Source organism: Maniola hyperantus, chromosome 24 (genome assembly GCF_902806685.2).
Source record: "Maniola hyperantus chromosome 24, iAphHyp1.2, whole genome shotgun sequence".
Taxonomy (NCBI): Eukaryota; Metazoa; Arthropoda; class Insecta; order Lepidoptera; family Nymphalidae; genus Maniola; species Maniola hyperantus.
In genome coordinates this window covers 9,301,274-9,326,623 of record NC_048559.1, presented here as the reverse complement: position 1 = coordinate 9,326,623, position 25,350 = coordinate 9,301,274, and the positions used below count along the sequence as shown (strand labels likewise).

At 43.6% G+C, this 25,350-nt stretch overlaps 1 protein-coding gene across 1 annotated transcript in view; it reads right to left on the bottom strand.

Annotated features, from left to right (window-relative positions):
* mbc (myoblast city) overlaps positions 1 to 23,749 on the bottom strand; it is a 46,928-nt gene extending 23,179 nt beyond the window's left edge. Inside the window, exons 1-18 of the mRNA XM_069506788.1 lie at positions 23,608 to 23,749; positions 13,655 to 13,826; positions 11,737 to 11,842; positions 11,072 to 11,217; positions 10,678 to 10,801; positions 9,893 to 10,120; positions 9,297 to 9,388; positions 9,021 to 9,158; positions 8,188 to 8,311; positions 7,874 to 8,083; positions 7,394 to 7,492; positions 6,771 to 6,947; positions 6,286 to 6,481; positions 5,818 to 5,966; positions 5,032 to 5,195; positions 4,460 to 4,679; positions 4,044 to 4,174; positions 2,261 to 2,435 (exon numbers count right to left, since the gene is read on the bottom strand). Coding sequence (XP_069362889.1) covers positions 2,261 to 2,435; positions 4,044 to 4,174; positions 4,460 to 4,679; positions 5,032 to 5,195; positions 5,818 to 5,966; positions 6,286 to 6,481; positions 6,771 to 6,947; positions 7,394 to 7,492; positions 7,874 to 8,083; positions 8,188 to 8,311; positions 9,021 to 9,158; positions 9,297 to 9,388; positions 9,893 to 10,120; positions 10,678 to 10,801; positions 11,072 to 11,217; positions 11,737 to 11,842; positions 13,655 to 13,826; positions 23,608 to 23,653 — 2,697 coding nt within the window. The 5' untranslated portion in view covers positions 23,654 to 23,749. The remainder of the gene's footprint in view (positions 1 to 2,260; positions 2,436 to 4,043; positions 4,175 to 4,459; positions 4,680 to 5,031; positions 5,196 to 5,817; positions 5,967 to 6,285; positions 6,482 to 6,770; positions 6,948 to 7,393; positions 7,493 to 7,873; positions 8,084 to 8,187; positions 8,312 to 9,020; positions 9,159 to 9,296; positions 9,389 to 9,892; positions 10,121 to 10,677; positions 10,802 to 11,071; positions 11,218 to 11,736; positions 11,843 to 13,654; positions 13,827 to 23,607) is intronic.
* Positions 23,750 to 25,350: the final 1,601 nt, after the last annotated feature.

The window sequence follows — 25,350 nt, the reverse complement described above, 5'->3', positions numbered from 1 at the left end:
GCATATATTTTTCGACAAATAACAACGTTGCTAAGTAACATGTCTACACATTACAGATATTATTAACCTATTGAATATTAAATATTGAATACTGAAAACGAACGTAAGTAACGATTTGTCAAATCAAATATTTTACTGAGCAAAAATGACAACCACCATTATCTCTCAAAATCCATCAATGTTCTTAATTGTTTAACGAAATCGTACCATGCAAAGCGATACGTGTAACTATCTAGTTAATGTTAAACACCCAGAGAATGTTAGTACAAGTATAAACCCCCACTGCAGTTCTCCTTAACTTCTTTACTTTGAAGTTTAATCCAAAAATACATATTATTATGGTGCGGTACAAGACAATCTTCTTAGCAGAAAATTAATTTAAAAGAATGGAGAATTACGATTATTAAATTATACGTGCCACAATTATTTAAAACGTTTAAACTTTTTCAATGAATACTTATTATTCAATTCACCATTATGATATGATTTTCTGTAGCATCCCACATTTTTGTTACGAACGATAAGTCTAAAACGAACTAGAACATATCAAACTTAAGCCCACTAGCACGCACTGGCGTTGTTCAGGTTCTCGGAAACTATCAACTTTGTCGAAACCCGAAATAAGCAACCTACACTGAGTTACAAACGAAACTATCATTTCCGTACTACTCCGCAGATCTTATGTTTTAACATAATTTCGTTTATGATTATTCACCAACTGAGGTCTCAAAATGGTTAACGCCCACTGGGTTTTTTTCTTTGTCATTTGTATGGGGTTACGTAACAGAGAGAGAACCCTATACTAACTTGTCGTAAGATCTGAGACTTATCGTTCGCTTCACAACACAACGTGGGACGGTGCGGCAGGCGGCAGGCGGCGTGCATGGCGTGGCTTACCTGGTGATCTGCGAGCGCGGGCGTACAGCCGACTTTCGTCTCTGCCACTATCGAGATTAGGCCGACAATCGTTTGTACACATTTACTACATATTTTAAAGTTTTTTAACTTTTACAAGTCTACGAGAAGCGTTTTGAGATGACCCAAAGGAAACGATTCATTGAAAACAGCTCAGCAAAAAAAAGTTTCAAATTTAATTCACTTACGCGGTCAAACTTTTGAGGACATATTTATATTGTGAAGATTTGCTGTTCACTCAGCTGCAATAAGGGTGGCTGTCTATCAGAGATTTGCGAGGAGGATGAGCATTTTAGGAAAAGATCAACCAATCAGATCAGTTGATGTTGCTGTGATGTACGAGGACAGCATAATGCGAGTTATCTATATTATATTATAAAGCTGTACAAATATGACGGAAGTCGGTCGAACCTCGACGCATGGGCGTGGGCTCAGGAGCTGGTGCATGTGCATACATACCATCGCACGGTGGAGCGGACACGGACACACGGACACACGGACACACGGACACACGGACACACCGCGACCTAACGCAACGGACGATGTTGTGTCCTATAACTATACCTGTTACAACATGGTTAATTCCTGTACCATCAACACAACAAGCCCGAAAACCCCATCCCGATTTGTGATTGTACCCAATTAAGGCGCTTGTGCACTAGCCCGATCCGAATCCGACAAAGTATGGACCGAAAAAACGAACTTTGGGTTTAAAGCTTTTGCAGGACTTAGTTATAGTTACACTAAGGAAGGTTTACCAACCAACGTATGTTTCGTCGAGTACAACTGAGTTATATTATGGTTGTTCAACAGTACGGCCACTTGTGGGACTCGGACTGGGCTGGTGCACACAGCCGTTAATGACAAAACGACATATCCCACATGAACACATTTCTTGTGTAGGCTGAAATGTTTTGTGTGTTAGGTGTGTTGAAGAAAAATTCGCTCGTTGGATTTGTTGTTATCGAAATTTTAAGATCTTTTACTTGTGTATCAATTTAGAAATGAAGTTTATACAATTCTCCTATTGCTTCATTTGTTAATTTCGTAACACAGATTTATGTACTCCTGCGGAACCCACAAACTGCGAGTAGTACGGAACCTACATACTATTGATCGAGGTTCTCAATTCGTCGGAATCTTTTTTTGTCACATTATGTGGATATCATGCAAATTGCAAAAACTAAACAATTTTGTTTTGAAAACAGCTTCTTCTTTTTCTTTCTTTCTTTCTATTCGTTGGGACTTTACCACGCTTAATAAAGTAACAGAGACCCCTTTGATCAATCAATGGTCCTCGTGTGTTGGTGTCGTGCGTGTGGTGGTGGTGGTGGTGGTGCCTCACCTCGGCCGGCGCCCGCAGCAGCGCGCGCAGCGTGGAGGCGAGGTGCGGCAGCAGACGCGCGCGCGGGCCGGCGGCGGCGCCCAGCGGCCCGCGCACCAGCTCGAGCAGCGCGTGCAGCCGCTGGTTGGACAGCCGGCCCAGCGGCAGCGCCTCCAGCGCCCACACTATGTACTCGCTGCACACACACACAACACACACTGCTACAAAACGACGACGATCTTACTAGGGGCCTTCCCCTTTCGGGTTCTATTGCCGGGAGTTTGGAAATTTTAAGATTCCTAAATCTCTAGCCTGGTCTGGTCTGGTGGGAGGTTTCGGCCGTGGCTACTTACCACCCTACCGGCAAAGCCGTGCTGCCAAGCGATTTAGCGATCCGGTACGATGCCATGTAGAAACCAAAGGGGTGTGGGTCAAACCCACACCCCTTTGGTTTCTACAAAACTGAAACTACTGAAAACTGCCATAACCCTTCCAGGTCCGGCCGCTTCCATCTCAAACTGCACCACTTACCACCAGATGAGATTGCAGTCAAGGGCTAACTTGTATCTGAATAAATAAAAGCAATAAAGAAATCAAACAATCCTACAATTATCCTTCAACTTGTCGTGATTCGTGACGGACAGCGTGCCACTTATCGGTTTAAACAATTTATTCTCTTATGATATGTCAACTCTGCTTTTTTTTTTAAATTGCAAGTAATCAAAAAACCAATTACCAATTTCGACGGAACGGCAACATAATATGACGAACAAGTCAACTAATCAACTTTACAAAAAAACCGACTTCCAAAACCACTACAAAGTAAAAAATAACTTTTGTTTCTACACGTTGTTGAAGTCGGGCGAGCTTTACGCTTTGATTTCTAGCCTCTAGTTTCTTTTATTATGCTCGCTTGACTTCATACATACTTTACACGTGTAGAAACAAAAGTTATTTTTGAGATTGTAGTGGTTAAAATAACCGACTTCCAAGTCGGTTATTTTAATTTATTTTTTTAAGCTTTTTAGTGTAAGTAGTCATATTGCTTGGTACCTAAAATATTAATTCACCAGCACAACTTTCCAAATCCACACGGCTTAGGAGTTCAGTACCTTGCAGCATCAGCATTGAAGAGTTGGGACTTGGAATTCAATAACGAAGTCTACGTTTGCCATTTACAGTATTATTTCACCAGGAACAGCTCCTGAATCTTTATAGTTTAAGTGCTGTACCATGCATCGTCAGGTTTGAGGAATTCGAACTTGGAGTGTTATCATGAAGCCGTTGCTTGATACCTAAAATATCAATTCATCATCAGAAATTCCCGAATCCCCACGGCTTAGGAGTTCAGTATCTTGCAGCATCAGGATTGAGGAGTTGGGATCCGAAGTTCAATGGTGTAGTCTATGCTTGGCACCTAAATAATATTGCATCATCCGCAGTTCCTGAATCACTATAGCTTAGGAGTGCTGTAACCTATACATCATCAGGGTTGAGGAGTTGGGACTTGGAGTCCAAGCATAAAGTCGTTGGTTGGTGCTTACAATATTAATTCATTATGAACACTTCTTGAATCTTGATAACTCAGGCGGGCAGTAACGCTGCAGCATCAGGATTGAGGAGTTGGATTCAGAAATTTTTATGGGACCACCTGGAATTTTTATGGAAACATCCCCTGTTGATTAAAACAAAATTTTGCAAATCGGTCCAGAAAACCTCGAAAAAATCGGTGTACATACAAAAAAAAGGGCCGAGTTGAGAACCACCTCCTTTTTGGTAGTCGGTTAAAAAAGGGTTTAAAAACCTGAGCTGCGTGTCGGGGTAGATCTTGATCATGTGCGGCACGGCGTGCGGCAGGTACTTCAGCGCGGAGCCCTGGCAGGTGAGCGCGTGGTCGCCGCACCGCATCAGCCACACCAGCGCCTCCAGCAGGTTCTGCACAACATTGTGTCACAAGCTTTCATTGACATCAGGGCGTGGCGGACGCGGACGAAGTCGCGGACATCAGCTAGTAACGCAATAAAACAAACACCGCCGCAATTCCTCCAAAAGCTAGTCCACAGGTTTGCAGTAACTCGCTATAAGATTTGCCACGTTCCCGTAACTCGACAGTTATATGTCTGTGCCTTCGTTGCTGTACTTTTCACATATCTTCAAGGGTAGACGTTTCTTGTATATGTTAATGAGCTTTAACGCGCTAGCAATAGAGCTCGAGCTCACCTGCAGCTGCGGGCAGTAGGCCGGCTCCTCCATGCCGTTCTCCATGCTGCTGCTGGAGATGGCCGTGGCGCGGGAGCCGAGCGCGGCGCGCAGCTGGCGGGAGCGCACCAGCACCCTGGCGAGGCTCTCCAGGCACTTCATGCACTGCAGCAGTCGCTTGGACGCCAGCTCGCCCTGCTCCGCCGAGCGGATCGTCCATACCATAATGGATATCAGTTTTCTGCCACCAACAAATATAAATAAGGCTCAAAAATGGTATAGAGGGCGGGCAAGAATTTTTCTGGACCCAGACTATATCAATTCACAATCAAGTCTCTGAATCCCCTCGGTTTGCTCTTACACATCTTGAGCATTAGAATTGAGGAGTTGGAGACAAAAATTTTTGGGACCCATACTATATCAATTCACAATCAACAGTTCCTGAATCTCCCTTGCCCTTACATTCCTGCGGCCTGCAGCATCTGAAGAGAGGGAATGTGAAATTTTTTGAGACCATTTGACAAACTTTTATTCAAAAAAAGGCTAGAAATCCCGGATAAATCAGTGCGCATAGCACAAAATGTATCACTCACTCGTAAGCCAGCGCGTCACAGAAGCTCCGCTCGACGTAGACGGCCAGCACGGGCTGGAAGTGCTGGTACTTGTGGTCGGCCACCAGCGCGATCACCTGCAGCAGGCAGTCCAGCACCAGCACGGCGTAGCTGCGCTCGCTGTACTCCTGCTCCTCCTCGTCGATCTGGTGGATTACACACATGTAGATGTGGCAGAAATCGTCTTCTGTAAATTCACACGCACGCGCGTCTTCTGTAAGGTCCCGTCTTGGCAATTTGACAGATCATCTAGAAGATTATTATCAACCGATAGACGTCCACTGCTGGACATAGATCTCTTGCAGGGACCACACGCCACAGTCTTGCGTCGCCGCCACCCAGCGGCTCCCGCAGACTCGTCTGATGTCGCCTGTCCACCCAGTGGGGGGTTCCCAACGCTGCGATTTCCAGTGCGTGGTCGTCAACGTTGGAACCCCACTATCTATCGGTTTTCAGAAATATTTGCCCTGTCCATTGCCACTTTAGCTTCGCAATCCATTGATCTATGTCGGCTTCTCTGGTTTCTCTTACGGATGTCCTCATTTTCGATTTGATCACATAGAGGAACTCCGCACATAGCTCTCTCCGTCGCCCGCTGAGTGACTCTGAGCTTTCTTGCTAAGCCCATAGTTAGCGACCATGTCTCGGATCCATATGGCGTCACTGGCAACACGCACTGTTCGCAGCGCTGAGGAATGTTGGATAAGAAGACACCTCAGAGTTCACCTAGTAGATAATGAAATGGATATAAGTCTGAGAAAGTTATACCTGCGTGAGTATGCTGAAGAGCGCGTCGAGGATGTCCTGCAGGAACTTCACCAGCTCGTCGTTGGGCACGCGCTGCAGCCGCGTCAGCGCCTCCCGCAGCGTGTCCTCGGCGTGGTGCGTGCTCCACTTCAGCACGCCCAGGATCTCCTCTGACAATCAGTATGATACCATTTTTTCAAAGCTTTTACATAACGCTTTTCAATAGTAGACCATTGCGATCGGGCAACAACCGGCACAAAGTTTCCGAGTTGATCATTTTCAGTAATATTAGTGAGGTAAGATAGGTATTTTTACAGTATTTTTTACACTATACGAGTCTAAATTTTTTCCCTGATTACCACCGCCCATGAACTTTTGCAGTACCAGAGGAACCACCAATGCGTTGTCGGCCTTTCAGATGTCAGGCATTTATTGACAAGGGTTATCTAATAGCTCTTGTTTGCTAACACGACAGTAGGTGGCAGTTACCTCTCTGAGTGAGTTTGGTGGAGCACAGCCTCGTGGCGACCAGCAAGCAGTCGCGATGCAGCAGCGCGAGAGGGCCGCGCGTGAGGCCGCGGTCGCAGCCGGCCGGCAGCTCGTCCCGGCGCGACGGGAGCCCCAGGCACGCCGCCGCGGCCTCCGTGTCCACGTCCGCGGCGCCCGAGGCGCGCTTGTGGTCGATCTGACCGGGAACAGAACACTTGTTGCTAGCGCATTACAGTTGAGCGCATAGAGCAGATACTCATTTTTGACTAAATGAGTCTATTGGCACAAAAATAATATGTGGCCCTTATTGCTTTATGTTAAGGTTCTTAAAACAAGAACACATTCATACTATCCCGCTCATAATTGGCGCGTTAGCAAAGACCAATAGCGGACGGACGCGCGCTATGATTGGCTGAGATATTTTCGCGCCACTCAGAATAAGATTTCTGCGCAGGTACATTGCCGTAACTCAATAAAGTGATTGCCTTGTACACGGCGAGGTTGTGCTGCGTGTCGGGCGTGGTGGTGCCCTCCTTCTGCATGAGCCGCAGGTACGACAGCGCGAAGTGCTTCTCGGCGCGGTCCTTGGCCTCGTTGGAGCTGCGGTGCCGGCACAAGAACACGATGTGCGCCTCCTTGAACTCGTCGATGTTGAGGCACACCTGGAAGTGTTTACCTACGGGTACAGCAGACAACAGAGCAGACGCCTGCGGCAGTGGAGCGGCGCGGGAGAGAAACCGCAAAGTAGTTTGTTCAGAATCAGTAACGGAATCGATTGCAATCATTTTTACTACGGGTTATATTTTGGCCAAAAAATACTTTAAAATCCTGCAAGTTTGAACACCCAGTTGAATGAACCGCATGCACCAGCTGCGAGAGCGCGCACGGGCGACGCTAGCCGTCCCGTTCGCTCACGGCCGCTCGCTTGGGGTGACCACTGACCATGTTTTGCGATGACAACGACGCAACACAACAAGCTTATAACATCGTAAATTTTGATTAAATATTTTGAAATTTTGTATACATATTCATTTTGTACAAATACTCGACACGTGTTTCGGTTTTAGCGTTACCTAGAACTAACGTTGTATAACAAACAGTGTGATACCTTGAACACTTCCTGCCAGCGCGGCCGGTCGTCGTGGTAGTACACGACGGACGTGTACTCGTTGACGAGCGGCACGCCCGCGCCCACCGAGATCACGCCCTGCGGACGACGCCACGTCACCTTACAGAACACTTAGTAGGGACAGTGCCGTAAATTATTGAAAAGTTCTTCTGGTGCTACAAATGTATCTTCTCAGAAAAAAAAGGAGTCCATAAAGGATCACTTCGTTTTGTCTGTCTGTCTGTCGTGTCTTTCAAGCTCCGTAAAAGAAATTAAAACCTACAGGGCAGTTCGCGTTGAGGTAGAATCATGAATTTTGTCAGGAGAAATGTCTTATAACACTGGTAAAGGAAAAAAGTCCGAAAACCGTGAATTTGTGATTACATTACAAAAAAAGTGACGCTTCTTGTACGATGGTACGGAACACTTCGTGTGCGAGTTCGACTCGCAATTGACCGGGTTTTTTAATCTTCCACTCACCGGCACCGTGTGTCCATTCTTGTCCACGACGCGCGCCACCAGCTCGATGTTCCTCTCGGAGGTCTTCCCTCCGCCCTTGGAGAAGGCGCCGCTGCACAGCGTCACGTAGAGGTCGTTGCGCGCGTCGCCGGGCAGGATGACCTCGGGGAAGCCCATTTTGCGCGCGAAGGCCGTGTTGCCCACCACTATGTGAGGGTTTTCTTGTCTTATCTGTAAAGAGAATCGTATCTTGCAAAATGAATGCTCAAGAATGTCCCGAGGTGACTGCAGTCCAGCAGTGGGACATCGAGTACTCGGAAACGACTCGTGCTTGCCTGCTTCAAGTCTCCCTCCACCATCTGCAGGAACACCCACAGCCCCTGCGACTGCTTCTGGTCCTTCAGCTCGCGGTTCGTGATCACCTTCTTGAGGAGCGAGTCCATGTTTTCCTTTTCACATCTAAAGGAAATTAATACTTTTAATAAAACTGCAACTGGACGTTTTCTGTACATTCAATATATTTTGAAATTTTTTATCGGGGTGTAGCGGTTGCCACAATTGCAACTAGATGGCGCTATTCAATCGACAACTATTCATGACGTATTCCCGAATAAATGTACCGGCGAAAGTACTCGCACTAACGGAGTTTTCGGCAATCTGGACTGTATAAAGAAGTTTCAAGACATAACCATCGGCCCAGCTGGCGCTATCGAGCACGACCAACCGATCAGAGGGAGGTTTCCCTTTGGTTTGGTCGAGTCTACACACCGCTCGCGTACAGGGGGAAACATTATTATCGATATAGAGCCCAAAACATTTTTTTTTCGGAAATTTTGTCTGTCTGTCTGTGCCAGCATCGCGCAAAAACTACTGAACGGATTATGAAGAAATTTGATATAGTGGTAACTGATAGTCTGGGTTAACATATAGATTCGTTTCTATCCCGAAAAAAATTAGGGATTTTTCGGGATGAGGAATCAAATTTTATATCGATTTTACTCCACAACTCCGTCAAATTTGAACCGATTTTTCACAAATCTTTTTTCTATACTATCATGTTGGTGCCATGTAAGTTTGTTGCAGATTTGATGAACAGTTTCGGAAATAGAGGACGGAACTCCTCTATCAGGATGTAGCAATACTGTCGCGTGTCAGTAGGAATGCTCACGCGTAGAAGGGCAGCTGTATCTCCTTGTCGGCGTTGTCGGCCGCCAGGTGCTGCGTGATGTCGGCGCACGCCACGCCGCACGGCCGCCGCATGCTGCCCGAGCTCGGCGGCGGCACGTGAGGGCTCATCGTGCTGCGTCTGCAACACAACGTCACCGTCAACGTCAACGTCGCCTCTCAGAATGAGAAAAGGGGGGTTTGGGGAGTACGTGTACGAAGTCGCAGGCATAAACTAGTAATTGACATAAAATAATAATCGAATTCCATAGACTAGTACCTGTGGTCCACATTCTGCGCGTCCATGGAGCCTATCCTGACGACGTGGCACACTAGGAAGATCTTCTCCTTCTTTATGTCACTGCCTAGATCCTGGAAACATGACATTACACAAGTTTAGTTCTTTGAGCGAGTCAGCTATTCATTGGTAATAAAAAAAACTTTTAGGGATCACCACTTTTTTAAAATATAAATAGCGAGCAAACGAGCAGGCCACCTGATGTTAAGTGATTACCGCCGCCCATGAACATTTGCAGCACCAGAGGAACCGCCAATGCGTTGCCAGCCTTTCAGGACTTTGTTGGTCCATCCCTTGAATAACCTTGTAATCTAATGGCAACACCGCCGCAGAGATTTCTTGATGTTGTATACTTGACGGCAATACGTGAAACGACGATACATAACTCACTTGCTGTGCAGATCTAAGGCCGGAATACATTTTACCTGATGCCAAACTATGCGATGGTTTTTTCTGGGTTCCTATCCAGAAAACACCATGTAGATTGTAGGTACAAGTAAATTATGTCCTAATCTGTTAACATGCCAAAGTTCCCTGCTCTGGGTGATATACTAAATACTTGTATAGTAAGTACTAACAGTGAAGACGGTGGAGGGCGCGGTGAAGAGTTCGGCCGCGCCCATGTGCCCGGGCGGCCACTTGAGCAGCACGCTCTCGGTCAGCTTGTTGCCGCCCGAGTCGTGCAGGGCGAGCGACAGCTCCGCGGTGTCGTTGAGGCGGCACACGAAGTTCTTGATGTTCACCACCACGGTGTAGGTGCGCACGGTGGGCGTTTGGCTCGTCGGCCGACTGGTCGGCGTGGTCTCCTGGTGCACAATACATATTGGATACTTCCAAAGATAATACTCCAAATAGGCAAAGCTAGGCAAACGTATTTTAAAAAGTGAAGACAAATTCTTACGCTTGTGTGCGTGACACATACGCCTAGTGACACATACTACAAAGATATCAGCGCGGGGTTCACGCTTCCTTCAAGTGTGCTTCAATAGGTGGCGGTCCGCTACCGGGGTTGGGTGGTCCATAAAAAGTGACTACCGACAGCGGCTGCCAGTTCATGTCTACTCTATTGAACGCCATCGTGTTGGGTTAAAGATAAGGGTAGGCATAGACGGGGTGACCGTGTAAGCTTGTCGCGACATAAATAAACAGTAATACAAAAAACTCGTTACCAACGTCGTTAAACGTATTTCCGTTAGTTTATTTGAATGCTGAAGATCGATTCGAGATTACCTTTCGATTTATTTGAACTCGTAAAAAGGATAAGGATAAGAAGAAGAAGAATAGTAAGGGGAAAGAGGAGTGTTCTGAAAGAGAAGAAGTATGAAAGGCAAGAGGAGTAATGTTACCTTACCATGTAACTTACCATGTTCTTGTCGATCCTGGAGTTGGCATCGTCATGAAGCGCGTTGAGCTTGAATGTTGACGTCGTCAGCGGGTCCACCAGCTGTCCGCTGACTGTGCGCACCGCCAGCTCCATGCCGAGCGTTCTGGAACCGAGAATAAACACTCAAATGTCACAAAACACTCCTGCTGAATACGAGCCTGCTGATCGCGTCTGGAAAATCTGCATCAATCATTATTACAATCTAAATTGTTGTGGTTGGCTGAATTCATAGTATTCTTGTTGCAACAATGCATTGTAGCCAATAGTTAGCGAGTGCTGGCCAATCAGATGTGATTGCAATCGCTCTCTGCTAATTTTAATAGAATTCAGGATAAATCTGAGTATCTTGGAGGACTTGTATTCCCATATTTACCTGTTCCCCTTGTCTATGGTGAAGACGGCGGTGCGCGCGACGCGACGCAGCAAGTCCTGCGGCAACGCCCCCGATGCGGCCTGCGCGCGCAGCTCCAACAGAGCGCGCATGCTCACTTCCATGAACTTGAACCGCTCGTCGTTTGTCTATAACAGACAAACATAAAAATCAAAAATTTTTGGTTTTGCTAAAAACTTAAGCAGACGTTGAATGCGTGTATTATTCTAAATCTGACAGATTTGATGAGTGCCAGGATACCTCTTAATTACTTTTTTGATTACAAAAATATTTCAATACCTACTTAGCATTAGCAGATTCGTGACATTTTAGGACGGCTGAAAAATCTCTCCAGTAGAAGTAAGTTGTCCTTTGTGCACGTCGCGTCGTGTTCATAGTATTGTTATTATTCAATAGAGTGAATCCTCCATGGGTTTCCTCAATCAGCCACAGTTTTTAGCCACGACCACTAGGTATTTTTCGTTAGCGTCCATACTGTTATGATTTTGATTAGGTTCCATATCCAGGATCTAGTCAGAGCATTTTTGTTACAATGCGACATGCCATAATAATCAGTTTGTTCATAATAAATATCTCAATTTCGACTTGATTGTGGGTTGAAACGTTTTTTGGAAAATACACCCAATGTTGAAATTGTGTCAACTCACCATGTACAGCAGCTTCCAGTGCTGCAGCCACTCCCGCAGCGTTACAGCAATGTCGTGCACCACGCCACCGCCCCCCGCCGACGACGCCACCACCGTCTCCCCGCACCTTAAACCAACACTACCATTGCACACCAAGTAGACTACAGATAAGGATATTATTCTGAACCCGTGGTAGGCGAATTTGACGATTTAAATGCACTTTGACACAGCGGGAAAAAATGTGCAAAGGGTAGGGATCGAACATTTTTTAGCAAACAAGCAGTTACTTTGAAATATTGAAAGATGTGTAAGAGCTAGAAAAGTAGTAGGCTTTAAAATTTTTATATTTACTCAGTTCAAATTCCATGTAATTTATTTAAAAGCGCGTTAATTAAAATATTGTATTGCGGGAGCTTCGATACGTCAAATGAATCTCTAAATTGTCAGTTCCGTAGTCATTTTGAGGACCTGATAATGATTTCTAAATTGTTTCTGGTCCGGTCGGGTGGGAAGCTACAGCCGTGGTTAGTTACCAACCAAACGATTTAGCATTGCGGTACGATGTCGTGCAAAAACCGATAAGAGGTATGGGCTTCGTAAAAAAATTTGCATACCCCTTCCAAGTTAGCCCGCTACTATCTTAGACTGCATGGTCACTTAGCACCAGGTGAGATCACAGTCGAGGGTTAACTTGTAGTAGATAGATTTTTTTAAAAATAGTTCAAGTTCAACGTAATCTAGCGACAATAAAAGTGCTGCAAAGTCAGCACCAGCGAGGCCGGGTCGGCGGTCGGCGACCTGCTGATAAGGGCGAGTGATTCACACCACGCGTCGCCATTCATTGAAACATTATCACTTTTACTATAACCGGCAGCTTCGTACTCGCAGCTTTCGTCCGATTACATTTACAATTATACAGACTTCTGTTTACAGTCACGGTTTTTATATTTTTGAAATTTTAGCGACGCCTGAAATACACTGTAGAACTTTACAAACACTCATACAGCAAGTGATAAATGATGATAGGAAGAAGAGTCCTCTTCATGCAAGTTTGAAGCTATGATTTTTGATCAAGACATGTAACGTTTATATTAGGTTTTTTTCATTTTTTTAGACTGCGATCTCACCTGGTTGTAAGTGATGATGCAGTCTAAAAGATTACATGACGTATGAAATCTGAAATTAAGTTATAGAATACTTGCGCGTGATATGTTATCCATTGTGGTCTTTACATAGTAGTAGTTTTTGGACATGAGCAAAGCTTTCGATTTAGTGCATCATATGGGCTTTTAGCAAAGCTTGAGAAATATGGTATGAGAGGTAAGGTAGGTAGGTGACTGGTTACCAAGCTACTTACGCTCTAACTAGCTCAAGCTAGCCACAAAAATTCAAAACTTTGAACAACTTGCCTTTGGATCTACATGAAGACCCAATAATAGTGGCGTTCCGCAAGGAAGTATATTGGGTCCGGTGTTATTCCTACTCTACATAAATGTATAAGGGATGATTTTTGCTAGACCGCTCCGGGCCCGAGCCGTGACACATCCGACGCGCAGACGATCTACGGATTGCAATTTTGAATGAAGAAACTTAACACAAACGAGGCTCTGGTGACTCGGACACGGCACGGACTGAAGTGACCTCATACTAATTCCCAATCTGGTGCCTCGGACGCGGCACGGCTCGGACCCGGCACGATTTAGCATAAATCATCTCTAATACCTTCCAATTGCATATGCAAGATCATGGCGTGTGGAAGACTCTACAAGAGACCTATGTGGACCCAGTGGACGGCTAGCGGTTGATTATGATGATGTTGATATTTCAGCTGTAGCGAAAGATCTTCTAAAGTCTGCTGCCCCGGTACCAATTATTGCAGCGTCTCTCTGCAGATGAACCAGTGGAACTAGCGGCAAATGGAACTGTTTGGAACTGTTACCTGTCCACATTGCAGTCGCGTATGGTCACATATCGCTTCGGGAAGGCGCCGCTCGCGTCTCTGCGCAAGCTGCTGCCCCAGTACCATAGCGCCGTCTCCCTCTCCAGGTGCACCAGCTCTCCCACTGCCAGCGGCAAGTGGAACGGTTTACTCGAGTTGAAGTTATATACAGCTGTGGGCAAAATCAAATCAAATCAAATCATTTATTTGCACGATCATTTGATCGTGCAAATAAATGATTTGATTTGTAATGAAATATAATATCATTGCTCAATCGATCGGCTCTGACTCCTAGACATTAAAACAAAAAGAGCTAAAATAAGCTGTTAAGACGATAGGAATTCTGCTATACGTTCCAAAACGCGAATAGCTTACGTTGGCCTTGCAGCCGCTTTACTCAAATGGGACTGGGCAGGTCACGTGTGCCGTATGTCAGATAACTTATGGGCAAAATCTGTTTCTTTCTGGACTCCCCAGAATCATCAACGCCAGCGTGGTAGGCCGAGGTGACATTGGCGTGATAAATTACATAAGTTGCCTGAAGAGGCACGGAATAGGGAATGGCGGAAGGATCCGAGGGAGGCCTTTGCCCACACGTGGGACAGTGCAGGCTGATACAGATTTGATCACATTCTAACATAACATAATATTGTGGGCCTTTGTTTTGAATTATAATGTTTAACACAATGGGTAAGATATTAATTATGTGTTACAACCGTTATTGTATTTTATCACGCAGCGGAAACGATGGCCATAATGTGAGTTTCCTTGTAGTGCTGAGACTTGGCTCGCGTTTACCGGTCGACGCTATGTGGTGTGCCATCAGCCATAGTCCACTGTCCACCATACAGGGCACAGCGTTTGGATCCACGGCTTTATGACAAATAGGATCTTGGACTGCAGTCATAAAATGATGTGATTGTTTTTATAGCGGTGGTTTATTAAAATCATGATTTCACAATGCAATAAACGACAAATGTTTTTTCAAGTTTTTGAACTAGCTTATGCTCGCTACTTCGTCAGCGTCCACTACACCAAACCCCTATTTCACCCTCTTATGGGTTGAATTTTTGAAAATCCTTTGTTAGCAGATGTCTGCGTCATAATAGCTATCTGCATGTCAAATTTCAGCTCGATCCGTCCAGTAGTTTCAGTTGTGCGTTGATAGATCAGTCAGTCAGTCAGTCAGTCAGTCAGTCACCTTTTCTTGTTATATATTTAGATTAACACATAGGCTACTTTTATCCCAGAAAATAAAAGAGTTCCCGCGGGATTTTTAAAGAACCTACATCCACGCGAAAGAAGTCACGGGATTCACATAATTTTCAGCCAAACTAAACCACCAATCACTTAACTGATAACACTTAGATAACTTGAATTAATTACGTAACCTAATTATGATGTGCATAGTATGAAGTATCTGACCCGAGCAATATCGCCGTCTAAATTAATTTCGCCGAGAAAGGGACGCGACTATACGGCACGATAGCGTCGTCCCGCTCGCGTGCGCGTCCTGAATCTGACGAGATAACACATGGTCCATATTACAGCAGCACAAGTTTATGATTGTGTTCACGCGACAGGCACTTTGACACAAAATGAGGCAGTGTGCCAGATAGGTGTTAGCATGTCGGCCCTTTGCCTACACTCTTCGAAACAAACAAAATACAAAGATAACCTGAGCTTTTCCCTATGACGGGATGACGGCTCTCCTCTCAGGGTGAGATCTATACAGCGCACTCTGACTTAGCTTAGACTTGAGACAGAGCTAAAACGAGACAGCTATATCTCTCACATAAATTTATTTTGTTTCAACTCAATGTTAAGTCCGAGCAAGTGAGATTGCAGTCGAGGGCTAACTCGTATCTGAATTAAAAAAAGGTTCGTCCCTACCATATCGGCACGCATTGCAGATTCCACGATTCAAGGAACTGTGTGTGTGTGTGTGTGTATGTGTATATTATGACGTATGATCCAGACGAATATTGTCGTCAGTAAGTAGAGGATGTAATGAATAAGTTGGTCGCTAAGTAATTACTGGCCATCTGCTGCGGCGTCCGTCTGTTGGTCGCTAAGTAATTGTTGGCCATCTGCTGCGGCGTCGCGCGTCGTCTTGTTGCTCCACATTGTTTTGTTTGTTTTGGTAATGGGAACTTATGCAGTTACGTAGGTATGCGATAGAAAATAATGTACATCGATCTTTAGAAGGAGATAGCGGATTTGTGGAGCATTGTCTCTGTCGTTGACAAAACGTCATGACAATATGTTACAGAAGACAACGCTCAATCCAAAGCCAAATCTCTTTGTGAAGGGACGAACATTATTTTCTGCCGCGCACTGTATTATATTTTGCTCCTCGATGGGATCAAAAATATGGCCGCAAAAATGGTTTTTTCAGTCACCGAGAAAAATCTCTGGATACTTAAACGTTTTACTTAAAGAGACGACGAACGAGAATTACCTACAGCATAGCATTATAATATTGGTAATTATAAATGTCTGTCGGTCTACCAGTTCATCGCGACCTATCTATGATAGTATGGGACAGGTCGAGATGGCAATCGGAGTGGCGACGACCCGCCATATATTTTTAACTGATTTCGACGAAGAGAGCTTGAATTCCGCGAAAGGAATAGGCTACTTTTTGGTCACGGAAAAACAAAAAGTTTCCAGGGGATTTCTAAAGAGTTTAAATCTGCATAGACAAAGTCCCGAAAAATCATAAGAGTTAGCACAGGATTTTTGAAAATCTAAATCCATGCGGACGAAGTCGCGGCAATAAGCTAGTCAACAATAAATAATGAAGTAATGAATAATGAATACGGCACAATGGCATTTGGAGTGAATCAACGCCGCGCCGAAAACGACACTTGTGCGTACTATGGCGTCGCCACAGACACGGGACTCTCACAGAACTGACACTGAATAACCAACCACGCTCCGCCTCCAGAATGGTTCGATAGTGACTTGTGGGAATGCTTAGCAAAACTCCGCATTTTAGACTTGCCTTTACACAAGTTCAAAGATCTATCAAAAGTAGCTGAAAAAAGCATATTACACAATCGAAGATTATGTAAATGATAAAACCAGCACGGATTTGACCTGCAGCTCGCTTCAGCAATGACACTGCAATTGCTTTTATACAAGGTATACATTTTTTATTTTTTAGTCATGTTAAATGACTAATATTCCCCTTTCCTCTCCAACTAAGCGTCAGGCTTGTGCTAGGAGTAGGTACGACAATAGTGCAACGGGCGGGGTTTGAACCGTCGGCCTTCCGGTTGTCAGTCCACTCCTTTACCCGTTCAGCTATTGAGGCTCTAATTTGAAAAGAGCGACGTCCGAACTAGAAAGAAAGAAAGAAAGAAGAAGAAAGAAAACTAGTTTATTCATCTTATGCCTAAGGTAGGTACAAACAAACTTAAAATTAATGGTTAGTAGGTAGTAGTTAGTAGATAATAAGAAGTATTTAATAATTAATTTAATCTAAAATTAGTTCTTGCACCCACTTGGCACAAGATGAAATGGCCCCAGCTCAGCATTAATGCTGCAGGTTTTAAGAATAAAACCTGAGCGCTGGTATTCTGCTGGGACCAACAAGAGTGACGTGCACGAGCTTAACAGTCCTCACCAACATCTGTGATTGACAGGATGAGTTCGATTGAACGGAGCTAAAAAATAGTCATTGTGTGTATGGCGTGTATGAGTATTTGTAAGAGTATGGCGTGTAATTAAAAATCTTAAAACTTGCCGTTTTATATAAAGGTAATAGAAAGGCAAAGAAATAAATACAAATAAAAGCATAATTAACATGTATGATATGTATGGTATTGACATGAGTTATCTGCCGAGATAGGTACGGGCAAAGTGTTACTTAAAATTATGTGTGTAGGTACCTAAATGTAGCAAATAGCAGCTTCAAGCGACCTAACTAAACAACCTTGAACTAATTAGAGTTTTTTGATCGTTTAGGACTTTAACTAGTGGTAGATACAAAGTGCTTGTAAAGATTTATTTTGAATAAATATCTTTTTATTTCAAACATTAATTCAAAATAGCTAACTACACTATTTGACTGAAAATTCTTGAATTTAAATTAGATTCGTAAGCTTTTAAACAACGTTTAATGTTAAACAAGTTATGTCTAATTAAAAAGTCCTTGTCTATTAGATTCAGAAGTCAAGCTCTGCACCTGCCCTGCCCGATACATCGTACAATGTTCATAGTGTACTGTGTAGTGACGCCACTGCAACTGAGCAACTACTGCGTGCAGCTCCTCATCTCTGCACCATGAGAGTGAGGGAATAGAGTAAGTAATGTCTTTGGCGCGCAAATAATGTGGCTATATGGACTTTAGCGAGTAAGAGATGATTGCGAAAGTCAAACATCATCAGCCCATTGCACGGATTACCTCTTATAATGAGAATGGTTTAGGTCATAGTCCACCACGCTGGCCAAGTGCGGATTGGCACACTTCACATACTTTTAAAAACATTAGGTGTGGAGACATCACATGCATACAGGTTTGCGCGCTTGCAAACTGTGGAGTCAACTCCCTTCGGCGGCGCTCCCATTGCATTACAACAAGGGGTTAGTCAACGGGCGGACCGACTGACTCCTGGAGGCCGGCACCGCATTGGCGGTTCCTCTGGAAGGAACATTTGCAGTAAAATGTTAATGGGCGGCGGTAATCACATCAGGTGAGACCCGCCTGCTCGTTTGTTCGCCATTTTTTTTTTAATTGGTTTGCTTCACCGTCAAAGTTAGAGGTGCTGCTCGGGATCGAACCCTCGCTCTTCCGAATGAAAGACGGCCATCTTAACCACCAGGCTATCACGGCACTTATGAGCATGTAAAGCACCGGTAGGCCTCCTACACGGGCTACACGTCGGCAATCAATTATCCGCACAAACCGGCCAATGTGAACGGGCCGCGTTTCGACTGCCGCTCATAATTGAACTTCCTCAGGTGGGGAGCGCGTGGCCTGGGACAGACAGACCGACACACGGCCCCTAGCACCGAACATGTCATTATTATCGTACACTTTGAAGCATCCATTAAATCAGTACCCTTATTATAAATGCGAGTGTTTGTTTGTTGGTTTGTCCTTCAATCACGTCGCAACCTTACAACGGATTGACGTGATTGAATGGAGATAAAGACCTGGAGAATGACGTAGGCTACTTTTTCCCCGGAAAATCAAAGAGTTCCCACGGGATTTTTAAAAAACCTAATTCCACGCGGAAGAAGTCGCAGGCATCAGCTAGTGATGAGATATGTGAGATGGAGGGCCTGGTGGAAGGCTAACTCGTCTTTTGGTCCCAATATTGTAAATTGGCGCGGAAAATGAAATCCGGAAGAGCATCCATACTCTATGGAATCCGAGGAATTTTGTCTTTTGGTGTTCCGGTACGATGCCGAGTAGAACCCGATGAGGGGTACGAGTTCAATAAAACCGTCGTACCCCTTCCATCATCACTTATCAGCAGGTGACATCGCAGTCAAGGGCTAACCTGTTTTTGGAATTTGAAAAGTTTCAATTTGACGAAGTCATAGAGCAAGAGTAGGGTAGCACTGCCAAAAAAAATATGCATCGAATTGAAAGCCTCTTTTTTTCAAGTCGCTGTAAAAGTAGATCCTTCGAGACGTGGGAATGACGTTGTTTATTGTCGAACAATATCCGGTAGTGGGATTCCCAAAGTTGGGATCAAACAGATAAGCGCGATAAACGTTTGGGCAACTGCCGCTGATAAGGATAACGCGACGATCGCTGCATCGACTGATAGTTGATACCACTGATCGGGTACATACCTAGGGTTTAGGGTACCGACAATTATTTTCAAAGGAACATTTAATCAATAGATATATACACTAGCCGGCAAGAAATATTCTACTTCGACCTTTAGAATGAGATTTCGGCTTTATAGAGCATTGTCTCTGTCACTATGTGTCGTTTTGTCAGTCTCAACAAGACAACGCTCTACGAAACCGCTATCTCTTTCTAAAGGTCGATGTACATTATTTTCTGCCGCGTACTGTACCTAAATAATGATAATAATTGATCTTTTCACAAGCTTACACACACACACACACACACACACACACACACACACACACACACACACACACACACACACACACACACACACACACACACGCTTACTTAGTTTTACAAGTATACTTAATTGATATTACGTAGAGTATTTTAAAGTGGTGATAGCCTAGTGGTTAAGAGCGCATTCTGGGTGTCGGGAGTTCGATCCCTCCACTGGACAGAACTCAAAGAGCACTGTCGTTGAGAAGACTTCTTCATCATCATCATCATCGACCGATAGACGTCCACAGCTGGATATACATAGGTCTCTTGTAGGCACTTCTTGCGCCGCCCAGCGGTCGATCTTTGCGACTCGTCTGATGTCGTCCGTCCATTGTCATCAGTAAAAGAAAAAAAACTATTATACAAGTGTGTTCAAACGATCATTATAATACGAAGTAGTCGTTCCGTCACACAATAGTCTCTAGTACAATACTACGAGCTCCAACAAGGAAATGTAACAGGAAACAAGTGCTGGCGCGCGCGTATGTGTTGCATACCATCGCTATCAACATATGACGTGTGCATTATATGTTCTATGTAGTTTACTGGCTCGATGGTCGAGTAGCTAGCGGGTTCGATTGCGGGTGACGAGGTCATGGGTTCGAGTCTCGGTTCGGGCCAAAAACAGATATTGGGTTTTCTGTTAAGAAACTCTCAGTAGATACTAGCTAGCCCGGAGTTGCGGAGTTGGCCCCGTGCCTCGGAGCGCCTGATCTCCCTTCGGTCGTGTCAGATTTCCGCCGCATCGGGCTATGAGAGTGAGGGAACAGAGAGTGCACTTGTGCACTATAATATCAGTTGGGTCATCTGTACGGAGATTGGCCTCCGTGGCCACAATTCAGTCGGGAGGGATATGGTGGCCATTGGGCAGGTTGCCCGCAAGGATCCTCAGTACGCATCTCTAACTTTTCACTTGCTTTGACGGTGAAGGATAACATCGTGGGGAAACCTGCACGCCTATTGCCTATTGCCTGAGCTAGACGTGGCAGGCGTGTAGGTACGTGTGGGCCAACATCGCTTATTAGTCTTATGTGTAGGGTTATGTGATGCACACCCAAGTACTTATGACATACTCGTAGCTCTAGAATTATACTAAAAACTGGTTTTCAAGAGCCCCGCATCTCGGTGTTGGGTTGCAACTTGCAAGTGTCGTCTCCTCTTATCATACCAACCTATATCTATTACATATTGTTAAAAAATTGAAAGGCTAAGCCTTCATTTTTTTCGCAAGTGCGTATATTTCATGTCACAGAATTCTGCAGATAAAATTGTGCGGTAAAAAATGAGCGTGCGGGCTTACCCTAAATAAATCACCCGAGTCCCTGCGCTGCGCTGCGCTGCGACAAACTGCGCGATGTATATATCGCAATTCTGTCACATCATTTAATTAATGTGCATTGGCAATTTAAAATTCGCAATTGGGATATGAATGAATTTGTACAAGAAATATCGCCGAGTTTCGCAGTGCGGTGCGACCTGCGGGCAAACCGGAAGGCCTTTGACATCATTTTTAGGATTCCGTATCCAAAAGGTAAAACGGAACCCATTACTAAGACTGCGCTGTCTATCCGTCTATCAACATGCTGTTGAACCGTGATAATTAGACAGTTGACATTTTCACAGATGATGTATTTCTGTTGCCGTTTAAATAGTAGCCTGTGTTACTCTGCGTCTTTTCTATTATTTCTGTACCAAAAATCAAGTTGATTGGTTGCTTAGTTAAGGTATGGCGGACAAACAAACAAACACGCTTCCACATCCATACTAATATTATAAATGCGAAAGTGTGTCTGTCTGTCTGTCTGTCCGCTAGCTTTTCACGGCCCAACGGTTCAACCGATTTTGATGAAATTTGGTACAGAGTTAGCTTACATTCCGGGGAAGGACATAGGCTACTATTTATCCCGGAAAATTAAAGAGTTCCCACGGGATTTTACAAAACCTAAATCCACGCGGACGAAGTCGGGGGCATCATCTAGTTTATAATATTAGTATAGATATAGACTCCAGAGTAGAGATGATGCCAGCAATGTTGTTTAGGTTTTTTAAATTCAGTGAAATTTCTCTTGATTTTCCAGAACAGTTCCAGAAATGCAAGCTATCTCTGTACCAAATTTTCTCAAATGCCTACTATGTTTACAAAAATCCTAGAAAAGAGGCAACCCTACATTCCTAGAAAAGTGGCAACCCTACATTCCTAGAAAAGTGGCAACCCTACATTCCTAGAAAAGTGACAACCCTACATTCCTAGAAAAGTGGCAACCTTACATCAACAGTTCAGTGATTTGAAATAGATTACATCCACATTTGCAGACTTTGTTACATGGCAATCTTTAAGTAACTACAACTTATTTTTAAAATAAATTGTCTCATACTGGACCGTAAAGAATGATGTCTTGATCCAGGTTATCAGTGAATCTGTATGAGAGAGTATTTATACACTGTGTGAGTCAACCCATCACCATTGTACAACACACACCCTTTACATTACACAATAATGTATTGAGTTTGGGCAATCTGTACTTGTATCACTACTGACTACATACACAGTTAAGTCAGCCTGCCATATACATTTCATTTTTATTATTGACTAGCTTACGCTCGCCACTTCGTCCACGTGGACTACGCAAATTTCAAACCCCTATGTCAACCCCTTAGGGGTTGAGTTTTCAGAAATCCTTTCTTAGGAGATGCCTATGTCATAATAGCTATCTGCATACCAAATTTCAGTCCGATCCGTCCAGTAGTTTGAGCTGTGTTTTTTTATATATTTAGATTTAGATAAGATAGTCCTTGAATGTGATCAATAAGAATGGTAAATAGTGATGCCATCTTACATGGAAACAGACTAACCTAGAAGGAATGTCAGTTTTTTTTATTAAGAATATTAGCCAAGTTTATCAGGCTGACTAATATTCCCCTTTCCCCTCCAATTAAGCGCAAAGCTTGTGCTAGGAGTAGGTACGGCAATAGTGCAACGGGTGGGGTTTGAACTGACGACCTTTCAGTTTTCAGTCCGCTCCTTTAACCGTTGAACTATTGAGGCTCTAAATTAAAGCTTTACACTGCATCATACCAGAAAGGGATACTTTTGCATTTATGGTAATGATTTTTTAAGAGTTTCTGATAAGTTTCTTATTGGTTCTTCCTAGTGGGAAATGCTTACTAAACTAGCAGTTTATCTCAAAGTAAACTGTGATCCATCATCTCAGTTTCCCGATGTCCACTGTTAAACCTAAGCCTTTCCTAAAGAGCGCTACCACAATATCTGATTAATCTATTAAAATTCAGTTTATACAAGAAATCTTAAGAACATATTTTATTTTACAGTCTCTGTTTCTGCCTTGTTTCTAGGTTTACAAAAACAATCATATATTGTTTATTTTATTATAAGTATTGATTAATAAAAAAATAAAACATTTTCTAGATATCTAAAAGTGAGATAAACATTTCACATTTAAGATGAATTATTTATACAGTCTACATCATATAAATGAGCGAAAGTCAAATACACATTGCATGTTTTAATTAATTAAGTACCTAAATGATTATTAAAATATTAGGTACTTAGCTACTGCTGATAAAAAATCACAACAATACGTAGGTACGTCATGACAATTAACTAACAAATCAAGTTAATTGTTACCAATGGACTTAAGTTCTGGGAGGGGCATTAAAAATTGTTGTTTTCTGTAATAACACGGGGCTTTTTAGACTTTCATACTTTAACGTAGAAGTTACAAACGTGAGACAATGTTTATATTTATCTTTCTCTGCGGGTGGGATCCTGTCGAACTGTGTAACACTAATTTTCTGATTTCTTAGTAATTACGGAAACATTTAAACAGGAACTTACCGACGGCGTAGCAGTCCTCATTGTCGAGTTTTCGCCACACAGTCATATTTGAAAAATCACTAGATTTTAATTTTCTAATTAATTTGTAGGGCTCGTCATTTTTATCACGGTCAAAACTTTTGTCAAAACACGCTGTCTATGGTCGAACGTAGTGATGCGTAATGACGGGAAGTATTATAAGGCCAGTGTACACTCGATATTACCAAAAACTCTAGACGCGAAATTCAATCGATTGAGAAATCGAAATAATATTAACTATGACATTGTGCTGGATGTTGGAGAATGTGTCCAGGTGGAGGCAATTAATGTCAAGATGCTGAGAAATAAGCAAACTCCTTCGTAAAAATAAAATAATATTAATTCGACTAGATTCGACTACAAAAATAACTAGTCGAGAAAGTTACCTATAACGTTGGTAGCATTGGCCACCATAACCATTATTATAAGTGTGCTGTACATGTGTGAGTGAAATAAAGCCCAACTTCTCTTTCTATTTTCTTGAAAAGTTTGAAGATTTGAAATCGTTATTTTGGTTGTAGGATTAGTATTGTAGGATTTATTTTAAGTGTAAATACCTACTGACGTCGTATAAGTATAAGGTACCTTTGCTAAATATCTAGGTCTACTTAACTTTTGTGTAGAGTTATATTAAATTGCGGGGTCCCCGGACGGACCGGGGATCGATCAGTAGTCAGGGGCCGGGCCGGACCCCTGACCAAGTCTTACCGCCGTACTCGGAGTCGCTAATCGTTACTTAAGATTGAGTTAAAACGAGACAGATTTATGTGAGAGATAGAGCTCTGTCCCCGTTTTAACTAAACTTAAGTGACGATTAGGCGACTCTGAGTACGGCTGGTAACCACTAGGCCACCACTGCTTAATTCCTCCTTATTTCGAATTTGAAATACATATTTCATCATCATCATAATATTATGTACACAAACATATACAAAGACACTCACCTATGCACACTTATACATGCTCATTCACTTACACCCCCACACACACGCACTCACGCACTACGTGTCAATACTAACAAAAATATGATTTTGTATTTGGTGGAAATAAATGATTTTATTTATTATCATGATCAACCCATCGCCGGCTCACTACAGAGCACGGGTCTCCTCTCAGAGTAAGAAGGGTTTTGGCCATAGTCTACCACGCTGGCCAAGTGCGGATTGGCAGACTTCACACACCTTTGAGAACATTATGGAGAACTCTCAGGCATGCAGGTTTCCTCACGATGTTTTCCTTCACCGTTAAAGCAAGTAATATTTTAATTACTTACTTAAAAACGCACATAGATCCGAAAAGTTAGAGGTGCGTGCCCGGGATCGAACTCCCGACCTCCAATTGGAAGGCGGACGTCCTAACCACTAGGCTACCACAGCTTCCAACATATATATTTAGTTATAGTTATTTTGGGAAATATTATCTTTGAGACGAAAACGCTGACATGGCATTGGACCTCTGCTACAATCTCATTATACTGAGTAGCTGATGTTGCGGCAATGTTTCCGCTCCATTGTATCCGGGGACGATCTCTGCGAGGGGCTGGGGTCACAAATGTGGTCCTTATACGACGCCGAACGTTTATTCCGTAGGTAGGTACGTAATTTATATAAATGAGATGTTTTTGTGTAGCGATCTGGGACATCTTAATAAGACACGCGAGATTCAGTTTCAGGGTTAACCTAAATACCTATAAAAAGATATCGAAAAAGGGAATAAAGAGTTTAT